At 39.8% G+C, this 20,307-nt stretch overlaps 1 protein-coding gene across 1 annotated transcript in view; it reads right to left on the bottom strand.

Annotated features, from left to right (window-relative positions):
- Positions 1 to 18,221, bottom strand: part of LOC309390714 (N-acetylated-alpha-linked acidic dipeptidase 2-like) — a 54,250-nt gene extending 36,029 nt beyond the window's left edge. The window contains exons 1-3 of the mRNA XM_081950352.1: positions 18,128 to 18,221; positions 4,875 to 4,986; positions 2,532 to 2,718 (exon numbers count right to left, since the gene is read on the bottom strand). Coding sequence (XP_081806478.1) covers positions 2,532 to 2,718; positions 4,875 to 4,986; positions 18,128 to 18,209 — 381 coding nt within the window. The 5' untranslated portion in view covers positions 18,210 to 18,221. The remainder of the gene's footprint in view (positions 1 to 2,531; positions 2,719 to 4,874; positions 4,987 to 18,127) is intronic.
- Between the last annotated feature and the right edge of the window lie 2,086 nt (positions 18,222 to 20,307).

The raw sequence follows: 20,307 nt of genomic DNA, 5'->3' as shown, positions 1-20,307 counted from the left end.
CAGTTGCGTTGATTTCACCCGGAAAGAGATTACAGGGTCATTAAATGACAAGACATGCTGTCTGGGAATTCTGGGAGTTGTAGGCTCACCCATCTAGTGGTAGGCCCACTCATTTAGAGGACAATCTGTTTGGTGAAACTTCTATCTATGAAGTGCTCCTAAAGTAAGGCTGCACTTCTTATAACTACAATGGGCAAGTCCGTGTAGTTTTCTAAGTCTGAATGTGCTTCTCTTTCTCCTTTTTCCCTTTCATCTTTTTCTTTTCCTCCCTCCTTTATCTTCCTGTGAAGGGAGGGGAAGAAAGTGCTACCTAGAGCATTTTCATAGGCTTACAACTGTTGCAGCTTCCCAGGGTTGTGTAATCCCCTTTTGCAATCTTCTGACAAGCAGAGTCAATGCGGAAGCCAGTTTCACAGATACAGATTAACAGGGTTGGAAGGGACCTTAGAGGTCATCTAGTCCAACCCCCTGTCCAAACAGCAGGCCCTACACCATTTCTGACAGATGGCAGTCCAGTCTCTTCTTGAAAGCCTCCGGTGATGAAGTTCCCACAATTTCTGAAGGCAACTTCTGTTCCTTTGGTTGATTGTTCTCACTGTCAGAAAGTTCCTCCTTATTTCTAAGTTGAATCTCTCCTTGGTCAGTTTCCATCCATTATTCCTTGTCTGGCCTTCAGGTGCTTTGGAAAATAGCTGAACCCCTCCTCTCTGTGACAGCCCCTCAAATATTGGAACATTTCACTTAACAACCGTGTTACTAAGTTAACTACTGCAGCGATGCACTTAAACAACTGTGGCAAGAAAGGTTGTAAAATGGAGTATTTAACAACTGTCTTGATTATCAATGGAAATCCTGGCCTCTATAGTGGTCGTAAGTTGAGGACTACTTTTACCGTAGTCTACGATGATAAATCTGATACTTAAAAAAAACGAAACTATTATTTTCTTGCTCTGCTGTTCACTTCCCAGAGCTTTAATTGACGGTGTGGTTTACAACTATTGCAAAACAAACGCGTGAATAAATAAATACATCCTAACCAGACACAAAAATATTTAGCTCACTGACTGTCAGCCAAGGTTGGTTAAGCACTGCCATCGATCAGATAAATCATGCTGTAGTACAATAGCACTATTTAAGGCAGGCTGAAAATAAAGGCACCAGGCAAAACAAGTCATTTGATTTCCACGCATTGACGCACACCTCTGTGTAAGAGAAATTAGTATAAATTGCTAGCATATGTCATCAGACAGACTATGGTGCCTCTGCCAGCGAAAACGCTCCCGAGCTCCGTTTTCACTGGCAGTGGGTGGCAGGAAGCCGTCGTAGTCGAAAACAGAGCTCGGGAGCCTGATAGCGCTGGCAGATTGCTCAGGCCACCAGAGGCGTCCCCAACATGAGTGATGTCGAGTTGGCCATGCCCACCTTGGCCACACCCACCCTGCCCCCCTCCCCGAGGTCAAATACAACCCTAAATGTTACGTAGAATGGCTGGGAAATGTGTGGAATATTAAGTCTTTTATACTTTGACTGCCATTCTATAGATTTCCTAGGCATTCTATAAATTTCACACATTGACAGTAGCGTAGACAATAATGCTTAGTATCTGTTTTGTTGCCCGTCCTTACGAAAGGTTGGAAAAGGTTATTTCTGCCTGCTGTACACAACAAAAAAGTAATTCCAACCTAATTGTTCTTTCTAGAGCAGGGGTGTCAAACTCAAGGGCCAGGAGCGGATCCTGCCTGCACGGTGCTTAGATCTGGCCCACAGGGCCGCCCTGGAAACAACAAAAGACTGGCCTGTGGTGCCTCTCCCAGTGAAAATGGTGCTCCAGAGGGCTGACTGTGGCCCTCCCGTGCTCCGTTTTCCCTGGCAGAGGGTTACAGGAGGCCATTGCAGCCAAAAACAGAGCTTGAGAGGGCTGCGTGCAGCCATCCCAAGCTCCATTTTCACTGGCAGAAGGCTGCAGGAGGCTATCCCAGCTGAAAACGGAGCTCTGGAGCCCATTTTTGCTGGCAGAGCACTCGGGCCACCACAAGAGCCACCAACACCAGTGATGCAGTGGTGGGTTCTGGATCCTGTTGCAACTGGTATGGTTGCAACGGAGCCCGGTGTCCTCCACATGAACGTGCAGGGTGCTGTAAACGCTATGCATGTGCGCGGAAGCGCCGAAGGCTTTAAAGGACAGGTAAGGAGCTGGGGGGGGGGCGGATGAGCCCTCCCGAGCACCGTACCGGAACGGTACCCAGTGCTCCGGGCAGGCTCCGGTACGCCCATACCGGAGCATACCGCCTGCAACCCACCACTGCAGTGATGTTAAGCTGGCCACGGCCACCAAGGCCACGCCCATTCCAACCCACCCACCCCTTTGGCGATCAAACACAACCCTGATGCAGCCCTGAATGAAATCAAGTTTGACACCCCTGGTCTAGAGGAATCTTAGGTTTTGCTGTGGGTTTTCTCCACACAGTCTTCCCCCGTTTTTCCCCCGAGGGGTCTCCCCCACAGAAGAAGGAAGGTCCTGCTTTCCATACCTCTTTTCCGCCATTGTCGATAATGGAGATATAGTTGGGAGAGCTTTGATTTGGGTAAGAAAGGAGGACGTCATAGTGGACCAGTTCTGCCGTATCCAAGCCAAAATCCTTCCACTGGCTCTGGATTTGCTTGGCCAAGCGAAGGTTCTGCTCTGTTCCGGCCACATGTGGGAAGCTGGTGAAGGAGCTAGATAAAGGAGAGCGCCTCAGGACGGAAGCCCAGCTGAGCCCAGAATTGGGGCGGCTTCTGTTTTTTCTTTCATTTACTTAGTATATTTAGCATCTAAAGAGGTGATGCAATCACTGGTATACAGCACTGATAAAAAGATGTTATACATACAAACATGCAAATCCTAGTTTAAATAAGGCATCAAAAATTATATATGTATGTATGTATGTATGTTTCCGCACCTTGGCACCTGACTGGAACCAGCAGGGTGGAGATGGACAAGTGGGCACCTACTCTAAAGTGGGAGGACGGCGTTAGAAAATTGATTATTGGTTTTGGGCCATTACCACCGGTGGAGCCAAAAGGCCACCCAGGAACGATTGGACCCAACAGCCCAAACCATCCGGAACCTGCAGCACCCGCAGCAGACACCAAACCTCCAGGGATCCAACGAGTCCCAAAGATCTACTGGGATTTGGCGGAGGTGTTCAGTGAGGAAGACAGAAACTACCTTCCACCTCACCGCCTCACAGATGTACCAACATGTCTGACTTATTAAATTGGAACTTTAAGGAAAGTTTTGCCTTGGACTCTGATTTAATTCTGTATGATAATTGGAACGCTGACATTATGTATGTATGTACGTACGCACACATACACACACACACTGCATTTGTGCTGATAAATAAATAAAGGGAGACTAGTATAGTAGTAGACTAGGGTATGGCTAGGTGATGAGAGCTAAATAGCTTGAAATAGATCTATACTAGTCTCCCTTTATTTATTTATCAGCACAAATGCAACACAAAAATGGTTTCCTGCCTGGAAGGCTCCTAGGGTGGAGCTGAAAGGCAAAAGGGAAGCAGTATGCTCCCTCCCATATTTGGGCATACCAGGTGCTTTGACATAACACTTTATATATATATTCGGGTCTTTTCCTGTGTAAGATTGAGATTGTCTTGGCAACGTTTCAGCGAGGTCCCACTCGCCATCTTCAGGCTGGCGTTTTTGGCTTTGTGCTTGTGCGAGTAAAGCGTGGTCAGAACTGCCGTCTCTCTATAAACCTTGGTGGGAGTGTGTGGAGTGCTGGCTTTGTTGTTGTAAGTGGGTTGATTGGCTGTGTAGTTGCATCCTGATTGGTAGGTGGAGTTGACATTTGTAGATTGGTTGGCTGTTGTGTGGCTGGCTGTGTGTCCGTTGTTCTTTTGTGTTGTAATGGCCTGGGTGATGGGTGGGGCTCGTTTGTTGACTAGGGCTGGTTTCCAGATGTCTGGTAGGCGGGAGGTATTGTCACACCAGCCTGAAGATGGCAAGTGGGACCTCGCTGAAACGTTGCCAAGACAATCTCAATCTTACACAGGAAAAGACCCGAATACAACAAGACCAGCATACCTACACCCGTGAAAATCTCCAAAAACAAACAAACAAACAAACACACACACACACACACAGTGTGTGTGTGTATGTGTGTGTGTGTGTGTGTTGTATTTGTGCTGATAGATAAATAAAGGGAGACTAGTATAGATCTATTTCAAGCTATTTAGTTCTCATCACCTAGCCATACCTTACTTAGCTGATGAGAGCTAAATAGCTTGAAATAGATCTATACTAGTCTCCCTTTATTTATTTATCAGCACAAATACAACACTAACTATTTCCCTGAAAATGTCGAGGACTATCTGTGTATGTGTGTATGTGTAAGTCCTCGATTTATGATTACAATTGAGTTCAAAATTTCTGTTGTTAAGCGAAGTAGTTAAGTGAGATTTGCCCCATTTTACGACAGTCGTTCACATAGATGTTAATATAATATATATGTGTCTGTGTCTGTGTACCAGAGGTGGGTTTCTCCCGGTTCGGGACGGATCGGGCGAACCGGTAGTAGCAGTGGCAGGAGGCTCTGCCCAGTGGCGCACTGTCCCACCGGTGGCCCACCAGCCCAGACACACAAAAGCAGCACGTGGGAACACACCCGAACCGGTAGTAAAAATATTGGCAACCCACCACTGATGTGTGCATACACATACATATACATGCACATACACACACAAATATAACAGGCAAAGTGTCTGTGTGTGTGTGTGTGTGTGTGTGTGTGTGTGTGTGTATGATCAGCCCACCCCAGATTGTTTTCCGAAACCTACAGAATAAAAGAAACCCAGCAGCAGACTTACCGTAGGAAGTCCTGGATATTTTCTGCCTTCATTTCCGAATAAAGTTGTTTTCTTACATTTGGAAAAGACTCGTTGGTGCCATGTGGCTCGGTGAAGGATTTCACCAACCAACCTGCAGGGTCAAAAAACAACAATATGATAGTTCATTTATTCCTCCCCAATAATTAACAGAATAACAGACTCAGAAGGGACCTTGGAGGTCTTCTAGTCCAACCCCCTGCTCAAGCAGGAGACCCCATGCCATTTCAGAGACCTAATGAGTGACATTTGGAGGCTCATCATCTGAGATGGATTGTGGTCTCAACTTTGAGCAGTGCCTGATGGAAGTCAAGTACGACTACAACTATATTCCAAAAGCAAAGGCTTGCCTTGACCATTCAGTAACAAGCTAAGATGCAGAAGTCAGTAGGAGAAAATTCAATAATGAAATAAGCAGAAATATCCCTCTTATAAGCGAAAATCAATCATGTCAACTAAAAGTGACCTGTGGACAGGAGGTGATGCAATCAATCAATCCACCTTTTGTTATGGTCACAGACTAGAATTAAAAATTAAAACTTTAAAAAATAGATGATAGATACTGTAGATAGATGATAGATGATAGATGATAGATAGATAGATAGATAGATAGATAGATAGATGATAGATAGATAGATAGATAGATAGATAGATAGATAGATGATAGATAGATAGATAGATGATAGATAGATAGATAGATAGATAGATAGATAGATAGATGATAGATAGATAGATAGATAGATAGATAGATGATAGATAGATAGATAGATAGATAGATAGATAGTAGATAGATGATAGATAGATAGATAGATAGATAGATAGATAGATAGATAGATAATGATGATAGATGATAGATAGATAGATAGATAGATAGATAGGATAGATAGATAGATAGATGATAGATAGATGATAGATAGATAGATAGATAGATAGATAGATAGATGGTAGATAGATGATAGATAGATAGATAGATAGATAGATAGATAGATAGATGATAGATAGATAGATAGATAGATAGATAGATAGATAGATGGTAGATAGATGATAGATAGATAGATAGATAGATAGATAGATAGATAGATAGATAGATAATGATGATAGATGATAGATAGATAGATATATAGATAGGATAGATAGATAGATAGATAGATGATAGATAGATGATAGATAGATAGATAGATAGATAGATAGATAGATAATGATGATAGATGATAGATAGATAGATAGATAGATAGGATAGATAGATAGATAGATGATAGATAGATGATAGATAGATAGATAGATAGATAGATAGATAGATAGATAGATAGATAGAGATAGATAGATAGATAGATAGATAGATAGATAGATAGATGATAGATAGATAGATAGATAGATAGATAGATAGATAGATAGATGGTAGATAGATGATAGATAGATAGATAGATAGATAGATAGATAATGATGATAAATGATAGATAGATAGATAGATAGATAGATAGATAGATAGGATAGATAGATAGATAGATAGATAGATAGATAGATAGATAGATAGATAGATAGATATATGATAGATAGATAGATGATAGATAGATAGATAGATAGATAGATAGATAGATAGATAGATAATGATGATAGATGATAGATAGATAGATATATAGATAGGATAGATAGATAGATAGATAGATGATAGATAGATGATAGATAGATAGATAGATAGATAGATAATGATGATAGATGATAGATAGATAGATAGATAGATAGATAGATAGATAGATAGATAGATAGGATAGATAGATAGATAGATAGATAGATAGATAGATAGATAGATAGATAGATAGATAGATAGATAGATAGATAGATGATAGATAGATGATGATAGATAGATAGATAGATAGATAGATAGATAGATAGATAGATAATGATGATAGATGATAGATAGATAGATATATAGATAGGATAGATAGATAGATGATAGATAGATGATAGATAGATAGATAGATAGATAGATAGATAGATAGATAGATAGATAATGATGATAGATGATAGATAGATAGATAGATAGATAGATAGATAGATAGATAGATAGATAGATAGATAGATAGATAGGATAGATAGATAGATGATAGATAGATAGATGATGATAGATAGATAGATAGATAGATAGATGATAGATAGATAGATAGATAGATAGATAGATAGATAATGATGATAGATGATAGATAGATAGATAGATATATAGGATAGATAGATAGATAGATAGATGATAGATAGATAGATAGATAGATAGATAGATAGATAGATAGATGATAGATAGATGAAAGATAGATAGATAGATAGATAGATAGATAGATAGATAATGATGATAGATGATAGATAGATAGATAGATGATAGATAGATAGATAATGATGATAGATGATAGATAGATAGATAGATGATAGATAGATAGATAGATAGATAGATAGATAGATAGATAATGATGATAGATGATAGATAGATAGATATATAGATAGGATAGATAGATAGATAGATAATGATGATAGATGATAGATAGATAGATGATAGATAGATGATAGATAGATAGATAGATAGATAGATAGATAGATAGATAGATAGATAGATAATGATGATAGATAGATAGATAGATAGATAGATGATAGATAGATAGATAGATATATAGATAGGATAGATAGATAGATAGATAGATGATAGATAGATGATAGATAGATAGATAGATAGATAGATAGATAGATAGATAGATAGATGATAGATAGATGATGATGATAGATAGATAGATAGATAGATAGATAGATAGATAGATAATGATGATAGATGATAGATAGATATATAGATAGGATAGATAGATAGATGATAGATAGATGATAGATAGATAGATAGATAGATAGATAGATAGATAGATAGATAGATAGATAATGATGATAGATGATAGATAGATAGATAGATAGATAGATAGATAGATAGATAGATAGATAGATAGATAGATAGATAGATAGATAATGAAGATAGATGATAGATAGATATATAGATAGGATAGATAGATAGATAGATAGATAGATAGATAGATAGATAGATAGATAGATGATAGATAGATGATGATAGATAGATAGATAGATAGATAGATAGATAGATAGATAGATAGATAGATAGATAATGATGATAGATGATAGATAGATATATAGATAGGATAGATAGATAGATGATAGATAGATGATAGATAGATAGATAGATAGATAGATAATGATGATAGATGATAGATAGATAGATAGATAGATAGATAGATAGATAGATAGATAGATAGATAATGAAGATAGATGATAGATAGATATATAGATAGGATAGATAGATAGATAGATAGATAGATAGATAGATAGATAGATAGATAGATAGATAGATAGATAGATAGATAATGATGATAGATAGATAGATAGATGATAGATAGATGATAGATAGATAGATAGATAGATAGATAGATAGATAGATAGATAGATAGATAATGATGATAGATAGATAGATAGATATATAGATAGGATAGATAGATAGATGATAGATAGATGATAGATAGATAGATAGATAGATAGATAATGATGATAGATGATAGATAGATAGATATAGATAGATAGATAGATAGATAATGAAGATAGATGATAGATAGATAGATATATAGATAGGATAGATAGATAGATAGATAGATAGATAGATAGATAGATAGATAGATAGATAGATAGATAGATAGATAGATAGATAGAATAAATCAGAGCAGGATGTAGTAGTAGTATATACTGCTAGTGATGAGATCATAGATGAGCATCTGAATTTTGGGACAGTACAGAGGAATTTTCCTACATTCAGAGAAACTGTATCATATTGAGCCCAATAGTAACAGCTATACATGAAAGAAATCAGAAATTCTCGGATATTATAGCAGGTAGGGAGTTATAAAATGAGTCTGTGAATAATTACGGAGGATATAATATAACAGGACATGAGCTGTGGTTTCAATGGTCTCTTGCCCACAGGGGCACAATCTCAGCTCATCTGGGACTTTTTTTTTCATATCAGCGCCACAGGACTACTGTGGGGAGACCCTTACAACATGCTAGAGTTAGTGCTCTCCGAAATTTAGAGAGACATGGTGCAATTCTTGGTAATCCTGCAAAAAGCTGCTACTTTAGACCAGTGTTTCTCAAACTTGGCGACTTTAAGTCCTGTGGACTTCAACTCCCAGAATTCCCCAGCCAGCTATGCTGGCTGGGGGATTCTGGGAGTTGAAGTCCACAGGACTTAAAGTCGCCAAGTTTGAGAAACACTGCTTTAGACTAACATCAGAAAATGTTTGCTGTCTAGAAACGGTAAGAGGGATATTTGATGACCGGAGCCTCAATGTAGAGTGGAGTGGAGTGGAGTGGAGTGGAGTGGAGTGGAATGGAATGGAATGGAATGGAATAGAATAGAATAGAATAGAATAGAATAGAATAGAATAGAATAGAATAGAATAGAATTCTTTATTAGCCAAGTGTGATTGAATACACAAGGAATTTGTCTCCGGTACAGGATAGTAGTAGTAATAAACACCACTGAATATCTTAATACTATTCCTCTGTTGATGCAGCCCAGGGGTGTGTATGCAGTCTCTTCCTTAGAATAGGGTAGGGTAGGATAGGGTAGGGCAGAGCAGGGCAGAGTAGAATTCTTTATTGGCCAAGTGTGACTGGACACACAAGGAATTTATCTCCGGTGCATAAGCTCTCCGCATACATGCAAGCAACAAGTTGATGCGATGATCATACTCACAAAATATAATCAGCATAAAGCATAAGATACAAATGTCATCAGTGACAGTCATAAGATTAGTTATGTTCTTTTAACAGAGAATTTGGGGAAAAGCCACTCTGTTCTAGAACAGTGGTTCTCAACCTTCCCAATGCCGCGACCCTTTAATACAGTTCCTCATGTTGTGGTGACCCCCCAAGCATAAAATTGGTGTCTCGTTTCCTAAGACCATCGAAAATATATGTTTTCGATGGTCTTAGGCAACCCCTGTGAAAGGGTCGTTCGGCCCCCAAAGGGGTCCTGACCCACAGGTTGAGAACAACTGGTCTAGTGGTTGAAGCATCAGGCTAGAAAGAGGGTAAATTCACCTTAACAATGAAATCCAGGTGTATGACTTTACACCTATCACCAGGAGATGGTGAGTTCTAGTCCTACCATAGGCATGAAAGCCGACTGGGTGATTTTGGGCCAGTCGCTCTCTCTCAGCCCAATCCACCTCCCAGGGTTGTTGTTGTTGTTGTTGTTGTTGTTGTTGTTGTTGTGTGGAAAATAGGAGGAGGAAGGAGCATTAGATATGTCCCATGCCTTGGGATATTTGTGTCAGGGGAAGTTCCACCCTGAACTAATGAGGTATGGATCGTCGGCAGGATATTTCCGAATAAGCAGAAAATAAAACCCAAAAACATATTCCAATAAACAACTTTAATATAAAAGAAAGTAAAAATACAAAGCTTTGCTATCTAAATCTTACATTTTGGCAAGAGCTATGTTGCCCACCTTCTTTGGCAGGCGAACGGAAGATCAGAAGGAAAGTAAAGAATGTGTGACGTATTATGAGACGTGCGCATAAATCATTGTCAGATAAGAAACAATCCAGTCTACTGTATAACTCAGAATATAAGCACAAGTTGACAAACCAATTAACGCAGAGACAATTTGTCACAACAATAAAGACAGGATACAAACAAAGAAATAATTGTATAGCCTGCTCCTTTGTTTTGCCACTGGAGTCTGGCGGGGCAAAGTGAGCACCAACATTGTAGGGCAGGTTTCTTAATGAAGGAGTCCGGTTTCTCTTGATTAGATTGCAACATCTGGAGTATTTATTTTGGGAGGAAGAAGGACAAGGAAGTGGCACCTCCAAGAATTATTGCAGGAGAGAAAGGAAACTGGTTAATCTGCTGGGGTTTTTTGGTTTATTTCGGTCAGAGAGTTCAGTAGGGATTAAAAACGGCAACAAAAGTTTACACTAGCAGAGAGGAGGAGAGAATGAAAGGAAGACGGGGGAAAGAAGAAAGAGGTGAGGAGGATGGAAGGGAGAGGAAGAGAAGGAGCAAGGGTAGGAAGGGGAAGAGTAGTAGTAGGAGAAAAGTAAGGGAAGAAGGAAGGGGAAGGAGAGGAGGAAGGAAGGAAGTAGAGAAGGGAGGGAGGGAGAAAAGAAAGGGAAAATAAGGTGTTACAACAGGAGGAAGAGGTAGTAAATAAAGCAACCCAAACTGTATATTATAACCTATGAAATGAAATAATAAATGTATAAGAATGACAAATGTAAAGAAGAATAACAATTATGTGAGTGTATACTTAAAATGGTATGTAAGCTAATAAAAAAATTTAAAAAATTCTTTGGAAAAAAAAGTTTGCACTGGCAGGAAAGACATCCTTTGCAAACTCTTTGGAGGAACTGCACACAGCTTACGATTTGCTCATCTCATCTCTAACTCAAGCAGAGTATTTGTTTTTTTAATATATATATATATATATATGTATGTATGTATGTATGTATGTATGTATGTATGTATGTATGTATATATATGTATATATATATATTATTTTTACATTTAAAACAATGCAATGCCGCGGAGTCGGAGTGTTCGTATATTCACATTATGTACAGCTAGTTTCAACCATTAACAGTTAATCTACTTAATACATTGTCTGTCCTTCTGTTTGATCACAATATATACATTTGTTCCAGTCTTGTCATCTTAACTTATACCAATCATAAAATCTATTCCATACCTCAAAATATTCTGATTCCCCTTTATTTTTAAGTTCCAAAGTGAGCCTATCTGCTTCTGCACAGGCCAACACTTTTCTGATTATATCTAGCTCTGATGGTGTATTTTCTTTTTTCCAATGCTGTGCATAGGTTATGCGCGCTGCAGTCAGTATATGTATGATTAGATAGAGTATATCTTTCTTAAACCCCTCTCAAGCAGATTATTTGTTGACGGCTCTTTCTCTTTCTCTCCTTTCCTTGTCTATGCCTCAAGGAAGAGATACAGGCCTGCAAAAAAACAAAAAAAAGCCCTACTTTACGTAAAGGAGATTCCTGACCCCTTTAGATGGGGCTGGGAAAGTCCCTGCCTGAATCTTTTTGAGAAAAAGGATCAAAACTTTAATACAGCTAATCCTCCATTTATGACTGCTTGCTCAGTGACTGTTCAAAATTATATGGACCTCTTCCGGGATATTTATAACCTGTGTCTGCAGTTCTGATGGTTGTGGGCCACCGCCCCCCACCCCACCCCATGGTCATGTGACCATATTTATGGCCGTTTGAGGTTAGCCACAGTCATGTGATCGCATTTTACTTCGTTTTCAGAAAAAAACGCCCCATAGTGAACTATTTGTTCACTTAGCGACTGTGGTGTTTGCTTAACAACCACAGCATTTGCTTAATAACCACCATAAGAGAGGTCATACATAACATTGGGTCAATCTTGTGGGTGACCCGTGTTACGACCATCCCGACTTACAAATACAATAATACAATAATACAATAATACAATAATACAATAGTAGAGTTGGAAGGGACCTTGGAGGTCTTCTAGTCCAATCCCCTGCCTAGGCAGGAAACCCTATACCGTTTCAGACAAATGGCTATCCAACATCTTCTTAAAGACTTCCAGTGTTGGGGCATTCACAACTTCTGAAGGCAAGCTGTTCCGCTGATTAATTGTTCTAACTGTCAGGAAGTATGTGACGGGCCAGTGAAAATACAGTCATAAGTTGATCCTTGTATTAAGTATTCATTTTGCCTATGTTTTTCCATTAGAAAATAATGTTCAACATGGGCTCCGAAACAAGATCATTTTTTTTTCTTTTCTTTAAGAACAAAACATTTAAAATACTTTGGTCAATAACAATTGGGCTATAAAAAAAATTTCAGTGGTCCCATTACGAGGAGACGTAAACCTTGCTAAAAAAGGAAAGAGTGGGATCAAATGTTCCCGAGGCAGTGAGTTCCACCATCCAGACCAGGGTTTTCAAACTTAGCAACTTTAAAATGTCTGGACTTCAACTCCCAGAATGCCGGCTGAGAGCCGAAAACCACGTCTTAAAGTTGCCAAGTTTGAAAAGCATTGGTTTAAAAAGTATACGTATATGGTGCCATGTCTAATCAGACCAACATACTTGCATGCATTGTGCAGAGTCTGATTGATTGGTTAGTTTATTATTCAGCCTATCAGAAGAACACCCCCCACCCAACGTGATATTGAAAATGGAATTGATTATGTTGATAATTTGTGCACAGAAAAAAAATGTTGCTTTGATTCCATCGTTATGACTGCCAATTTGGCTTTTTTGATTTCAAAGGTTTTTATTTTATTTTTTTACTCTCTTACACACCATTTTAAGTATACATTCACATAATTGTTATTCTTCTTTGCATTTATCATTCTTATGTATTTATTATTTCATTTCATAGGTTATAATATACAGTTTGGGTTGCTTTATTTACTATCCCTTCCTCCTTTCGTAACACAACCTATTGTTTTCCCTTTCTTTTCTCCCTCCCTCCCTTCTCTACTTTCTTCCTTCCTCCTCTCCTCCCCAATTTGGCTTTTTTGATCATAACTGCAGAACGAGCCGCTCAGAAAATGCTAGTTGTGATTTTAATGTTTGGAAAATGTTGAATAAAAATTATATATATATGAAAATCGGTCCATGTAGGTAGTCCTTGCTTAACATCTACAGTTAGGAGCAGCAACTTCTTGCTATGCAACGCAGTTGTTAAGTGAAAAAAACATGATTGCAATGGACTTGGCATGGTCACCACGATGTAGAAAAGATGTGGAGACTCTAGAAAGAGTGCAGAGAAGAGCAACAAAGAGGATTAGGGGATTGGAGGCTAAAACATATCAAGAACGGTTGCAGGAACTGGGTATGTCTGGTTTAATAGAAAGAAGGACTAGGGGAGACAGGATAGCAGTCTTCCGCTATCTCAGGGGTTGCCACAAGGAAGAGGGAGTCAAACTATTCTCCAAGGCACTTGAAGGCAGGACAAGAAGCAATGGGTGGAAACTAATCGGGATCGTATTCTGCCCCACACATCCCTTCGGCCGATTCGCTCACACAGAGAGGGACTCCTCCGGGTGCCGTCTACTAGGCTGTGCCAGCGGGCGACGCCCAGGGGAAGGGCCTTCTCTGTGATGGGCCCGACCCTCTGGAATGACCTTCCCCCTGACATTAGAACGACCACGGATCTCCGCTCCTTCCGCCAGAAGCTCAAAACCCACCTGTTTCATCTAGCCGGCCTGGCCTAATTCCAGCTCTCCCACCTCAGTTTGTATTTTTAAATTTCATGGTTTGGTTTTAAGGTTAAGTTTTTAATTTTTATAAACTTGTACAGGGGTCTATTTAATCCGATTTTAATTATATTTATTATTGATTGTATGGTTTTAATTTGGTACCTGTACACCGCCCCGAGTCCCTTCGGGGAGAGGGGGCGGTCTAGAAGTCTAATAAACTAAACTAAACTAAACTAATCAAGGAGAGAAGCAACCTAAAACTGAGGAGAAATTTCCTGACAGTGAGAACAATTAATCAGTGGAACAGAAGTTGCCTCCAGAAGTTGTGAATGCCCCAACACTGGAAGTCTTTAAGAAGATGTTGGATAGCCATTTGTCTGAAATGGTATAGGGTTTCCTGCCTAGGCAGGGGGTTGGACTAGAAGACCTCCAAGGTCCCTTCCAACTCTGCTATTGTATTATTGCATTAACTTGTGACCTCACTTCTCCCACAGCCATTAAGCAAATCGCCTCACAATCATTCAGTGAGACATCATGTGACTGTGACTTGTGATTTCACTGGCAGGCTCTTCATTGACCACGTCAGAACCTGGCTGTGAAGTATGCAAATAGTAACCCCATGACCACGGGATGCTCTATTGGTTATAAAGGCCCACTGGTTGCAAAGTGCCTGAATCTCTACCATGTGACCATGGGTGGGGGGGCACTGCAGAGGACATAAAGGTGAGAACTGATTGCAAAGTTACCTTTTCAGCACCATTGTAGCTTCATTTATTCTGCAACCTCAAGTTGTAACGGTCGCTAAATAAGACAATGGTTAAGCGAGGACTACCTCTATATGATACATCTGGCATTTTGATGCACAAATAACAAATATTGGATTACTGCTGGTTTAAAAAAAAAACGCTAGTCAGGCATCATTTGTCCCAACAGCTCTGGAAAACTAGGAAACCTATACTGCAGACCAGGTGACATTAGCCATGGTGGACAGTGCCTAGAACCTGGACTGGAGATGTTACTACAGAATAACACAGTTGGAAAGGACCTTGGAGGTCTTCTAGTCCACCCCCCTGCTTGTCTCTTAAGTGCTGACATTTGCTGAGGGCTATTAAGGAAGGTGGGGGCTGCTTCCCAAGCGCACGTTTCTCCATTTCTCATCCGGAGAAATGTAATATTCTGCCTTTTTAATATTTCTCAAAATATTTCATTCCCCTAGGAGAGGGGTGAGTGCTAACTTTCTACCTAAGTTTGTTGGTCCTAAATTTGTCTTGCAAATAGGGGATATGAGTTCAGTTACACCAGGGGTGTCCAAACTTGGGAACTTTAAGACTTGTGGACTTCAACTCTCAGAATTCTGGCTGGGGAATTCTGGGAGTTGAAGTCCACAAGTCTTAAAGTTCCCAAGTTTGGACACCCCTGAGTTACACGGATAGCTCATCAGACGCACGCAGTGTTAGGACATAACAAGAGCACTTAAGCCTTCTATACGCTTCACAGGGCTTTTACAGCCCTCTCTAAGCGGTTTACAGAGTCAGCCTTTTGCCCCCAACAATTTTGGGTCCTCATTTTACCCACCTCAAAAGGATGGAAGGCTGAGTCAACCTTGAGCCTGGTGGGATTCGATCTGCCAAACTGATGGCAGCCGGTGATCAGCAGAAGCAGCCTGCAGTGCTGCACTCTAACCACTGAGCCCCCAGCAGTTCATCTTGCTTACTTGGGTCTTCCCACCCCAATTAGTACAGCACCTGCAGTCCCCAAATCTGACCCAACTCCTTGGGACAGCCATTCTACAGCACTGCTATGCAGTGAATAGAGAGTTACACAAAACCTTGAAACACAGCCAGAGCGATTTAAATTGTGCCTTGAAAAGAAAAAAAATAAGGATGATTGACTCCGAGAACTGGCATAACATGATGTCTCTGTCCCACTGGCTAAGGACTTAAAGTTGCCATTTTTTATTGCCTCTGTGCACCCTGTGCAAGCTTTCTTTGTGCTTTGAAATGCATTTTTGTTTTGGGTGCACCAGAAGGATTACATAACATTCGGCCGAAGCAAAGTTTGGAAGTCCGTGCTATATTTTTCCACATCCCTCCCCCATGGGGATTGGGGGAAAGGATGAGGAAAGGAACAACTGGGTTCATCAAGGTCATCTTGTCCACAACAGGAGCAAGTTTAGGAAATTTTAAATTTGGTTAAGTTTGCTTTTTAGGGGAACGTTAGGATTTGCACACGTGGCTTGTTTGTGCAACGGCAGCTGGGAAAAAAACATGTCAAATCAGAATAAAACGTTTTGCTTGGATTGAAACATTAATTGTTATCGTCCTAGGAAGAAATTCAGATAAAAATAAATTACACTTAAACCTTTGGGTCGTCAGTGAAAGCCATCCATGTTTATTATATTTTTTACAAAAAAACCAACAACAACAGCTCTTTCTTTGAATTTTCTTCACGGTAACCAACTCTTAAAAAGAACATTCAGGCGCAAAAACCTGGGAACCAAGCCACGGGTGTGGATTACAAGAAGCAATCTGGATTTGATTATTATCCAGAACTAAGTTTAAGAGCTGATCATGGGATAAAAACCATTAGCATTACATTACAGGAAATTGGGCAAGCTGAAACAATGAAGATATCTGGTGACACACCGTTCAACAACTTTGCCCAGAATGGGGATTTCCCCTAAGGCCTGAGCCTTAGGGAAAGAGCGCAAGTGAGCATGTGCAAAGGGCCTCTGAGCCTATGGACTTCCTGCTTTAAACTTGGAGGCTCAAATTGTGCTGTCGTCCTGCCTGTAAGGACATTTAAGAGTGGTGGCTGTGGGAGATAAGAGAATAACAGTTGGAAGAGACCTTAGAGGTCTTCTAGTCCAACCCCCTGTTCAAGCAGGAGACTCCTACACTATTTAGATGTCCAATTCCATTGCTTGTCCAATTTCTTCTTAAAATCCTTCAGCACCAACACTAGTGATGGTTGATTCTGGAGTATAAATTAGGCTGAAGAAAAGCAACTAGTTATTCTGAGTGGGAACTTTGAACCTAAAACATACGAAGAACTGTTGCAGGAACTGGGCGTGGCTAGTCTAGTGAAGAGAAGGACCAAGGGAGACATGATAGCAGTCTTCCAATATTTGAGAGGCTGCCACAAAGAGGAAGGAGTCAAGCTATTTTCCGAGGCACCCGAAGGCCAGACAAGGAATAATGGATGGAAACTGACCAAGGAGAGATTCAATTTAGAAACAAGGAGAAATTTTCTGACAGTGAGAACAACCAACCAATGGAACAGAAGTTGCCTTCAGAAGTTGTGGGAGCTTCATCCCTGGAAGCTTTCAAGAAGAGACTGGACTGCCCTCTGTCAGAAATGGTGTAGGGTCTCCTGTTTGAGGTGGGGGGGAGGGTTGGACTAGATGACCTACAGGGTCCTTCCAACCCTTTTAATCTGTATCTGTGCATCTGGCTTCCCCATTGACTCTGCTTGTCAGAAGGTCGCAAAAGTTGTGGGAGCTTCCTCCCTGGAGGCTTTCAAGAAGAGACTGGACTGTCATTTGTCAGAAAAGGTGTAGGGTTAGTAAAGGTTAGACTAGATGACCTCCAAGGTCCCTTCCAACTCTGTTAATCTGTAAAAAGTGTAAAAACCTGCGTCTCTGCAAGAAACACCAACGCGCGCACACCCATCACACCCCGATCCTATTCTTTCCCTAAGCTGGACACCCCTTTGAGGGTCAGCAGCCGGGCAAAGGGCCGGTGGAAATCCAGCTCGGGCAAGCCTAAGCAGGGTGACGCGCCAACGCCGAAGTCAGAGATCCCGTATGGCGCGCGACGCGTCCTGGATCGGCGCAGCTGCGCTCCGATCCAGACCCTCCTTGCGCCCCGGTCCTCGCCTCCCGCTTCCCCCAAAGGGCCCGGTGGAAGTAAAAGCCCCGCGCTTCTTACCCACTAAGAAACCCAGCAGGAACAGCGCCAGGAGCGCCGCGACGCCCAGCCAGCTGCAAAGCACCACTTTCCACCTGCCCATGTTGGCTTTCCAGACGGCTGGCGCGGGACAAGGGACGGGGAAGGTTCCCGTCCCGGCTGGGGAGCCCCCACCCATCTCCCCGCCCACTGACACATCTCTCCCCCGCGCACACTCCGAAAGCCAGCTGGGACGGTGAACTGGGATCGCGGGAGTTTGGGGAGGGGGAGGGGGGGAGTCCCACTCCGGACACAGGACACCTACTTCCAACTCCCTCTAGAACACGCATAAGTACAACAAAACACTGCCCCCTATAGGAATAAAGTGCCGGGTGTAACCACGCGGTGTAACTAAAGGACGGAAGAGTTGGAAAGGGACCTTGGAGGTCTTCTAGCCCAACCCCCTGCTCCGGCAGGAAACCCTATGCCATTTCAGGCAAATGGCTGTCCGGTCTCTTCTTAAAAGCGTCCCACTGTTGGCGTTTGCACAATTTCTGGAGGCAAGCCGTTCCACTGATGAATCCGTTCTCACTGTCAGCGTCTTTGGTCTACGGCTGTAATAACTTGAATTGTTTGATTGTTCTCGCTGTCAGGCAATTTCTGCTGAGTCCTAGGTTGCTTCTCTCCTTGATGGGTTTCCATCCGTGGTTTCTCCTGCCCTCAAGTGCTTTGGAGAATAGCTTGACTCCCTCCCCTTTATGGTGGTCTCCTTTTAGATATTGGAACATAGCTATTGTGTCAAGATTGTGTTCATTTTGCACCCCGAAGTCTTTGAAGGGTTGCCTGTTTTGGTTTTGCCCCGTGGCAAATCAGCACTCAGGAAGCACCATGTCCAAGAATTAAGGTTAACGCTAATCCAAATTTTAATTTATTTTATTTTATTTTATTTTACTTTTACTTTACTTTTACTTTGCTATTTTATCTTTATTTTATTTTATTTTACTTTTTACTTTACTTTTACTTTACTATTTTATTTATTTTATTTTACTTTACTTTATACTTTATTTTAATTTACTTTTACTTTACTATTTTATTTTATTTATTATTTTATTTATTTTATTTATTTTATTTATTTTATTTATTTTATTTATTTTATTTATTTTTATTTTATTTATTTATTTATTTTATTTATTTTATTATTTTACTTTTTCTTTTCTTTATTTTTACTTTACTATTTTATTTTATTTATTTTATTATTTATTTTAATTATTAGTTTATTGATTTTATTTTATTTATTTTACATTTTATTTTACTTTACTTTTACTTTACTATTTTATTTTATTTATTTTATTTTTACTTTACTATTTTATTTTATTTTTACTTTTATTTTACTATTTTATTTATTATTTTATTTTATTTTACTTTTTCTTTTCTTTACTTTTACTTTACTATTTTATTTTATTTTATTTACTGATTTTATTTTATTTATTGATTTTATTAATTTTATTGATTTTTTTATTGATTTTATTTATTGATTTTATTTTACTTTTACTTTTCTTTACTTTACTTTTACTTTACTATTTTATTTTATTTTATTTATTTTATTTTATTTACTTTATTGTTTATTTTATTTATTTCATTTATTTATTTTATTTTATTTTTACTTTTATTTTTACTTTTATTTTACTATTTTACTTATTATTTTATTTTACTGTATTGCAGCTAAACATGGGCAATTGATTCCTACGCAGAGACGGTGGCTTTTTCCGGTGGCTTTTTCCTGCACTAAAAGATGGACTTTGGAAAGAGCTGCCTTACCTGTGTTGCAATTCACTAATCAACCAGTAGGAGCAGCAAAAATAGTTCTCTGGTACAGTACCACCCTCAGACGACCCTCTTGTTAAGATTAGAACAGTGTTTGTTATAACCTCAGCAGGTGGAGAAGTGTGGACTACTTCTTCTAAAATTCCCCAGCCAGAAGGACTTTTTTTAAAATAAAACAAATGATATATAATGAGACAATGGTGACATAATAGCAGTGTTCCAATATTTCAGGGGTTGCCTCAAAGAAGAGGGACTCAAGCTATTCTTCAAAGCAACTGAGAGTAGAACAAGAAGCAATGGGTGGAAACTGATCAAGGAGAGAAGCAACTTAGAACTAAGGATAAATTTCCTGACAGAACAATTAACCAGTGGAACAGCTTGCCTCCAGAAGTTGTGAA

The sequence above is a fragment of the Natrix helvetica genome, assembly GCF_964273705.1.
Source record: "Natrix helvetica genome assembly, chromosome: 4".
Taxonomy (NCBI): Eukaryota; Metazoa; Chordata; class Lepidosauria; order Squamata; family Natricidae; genus Natrix; species Natrix helvetica.
The sequence above is the reverse complement of the archived record's forward strand: the minus strand, read 5'-3'. Positions and strand labels throughout refer to the sequence as shown.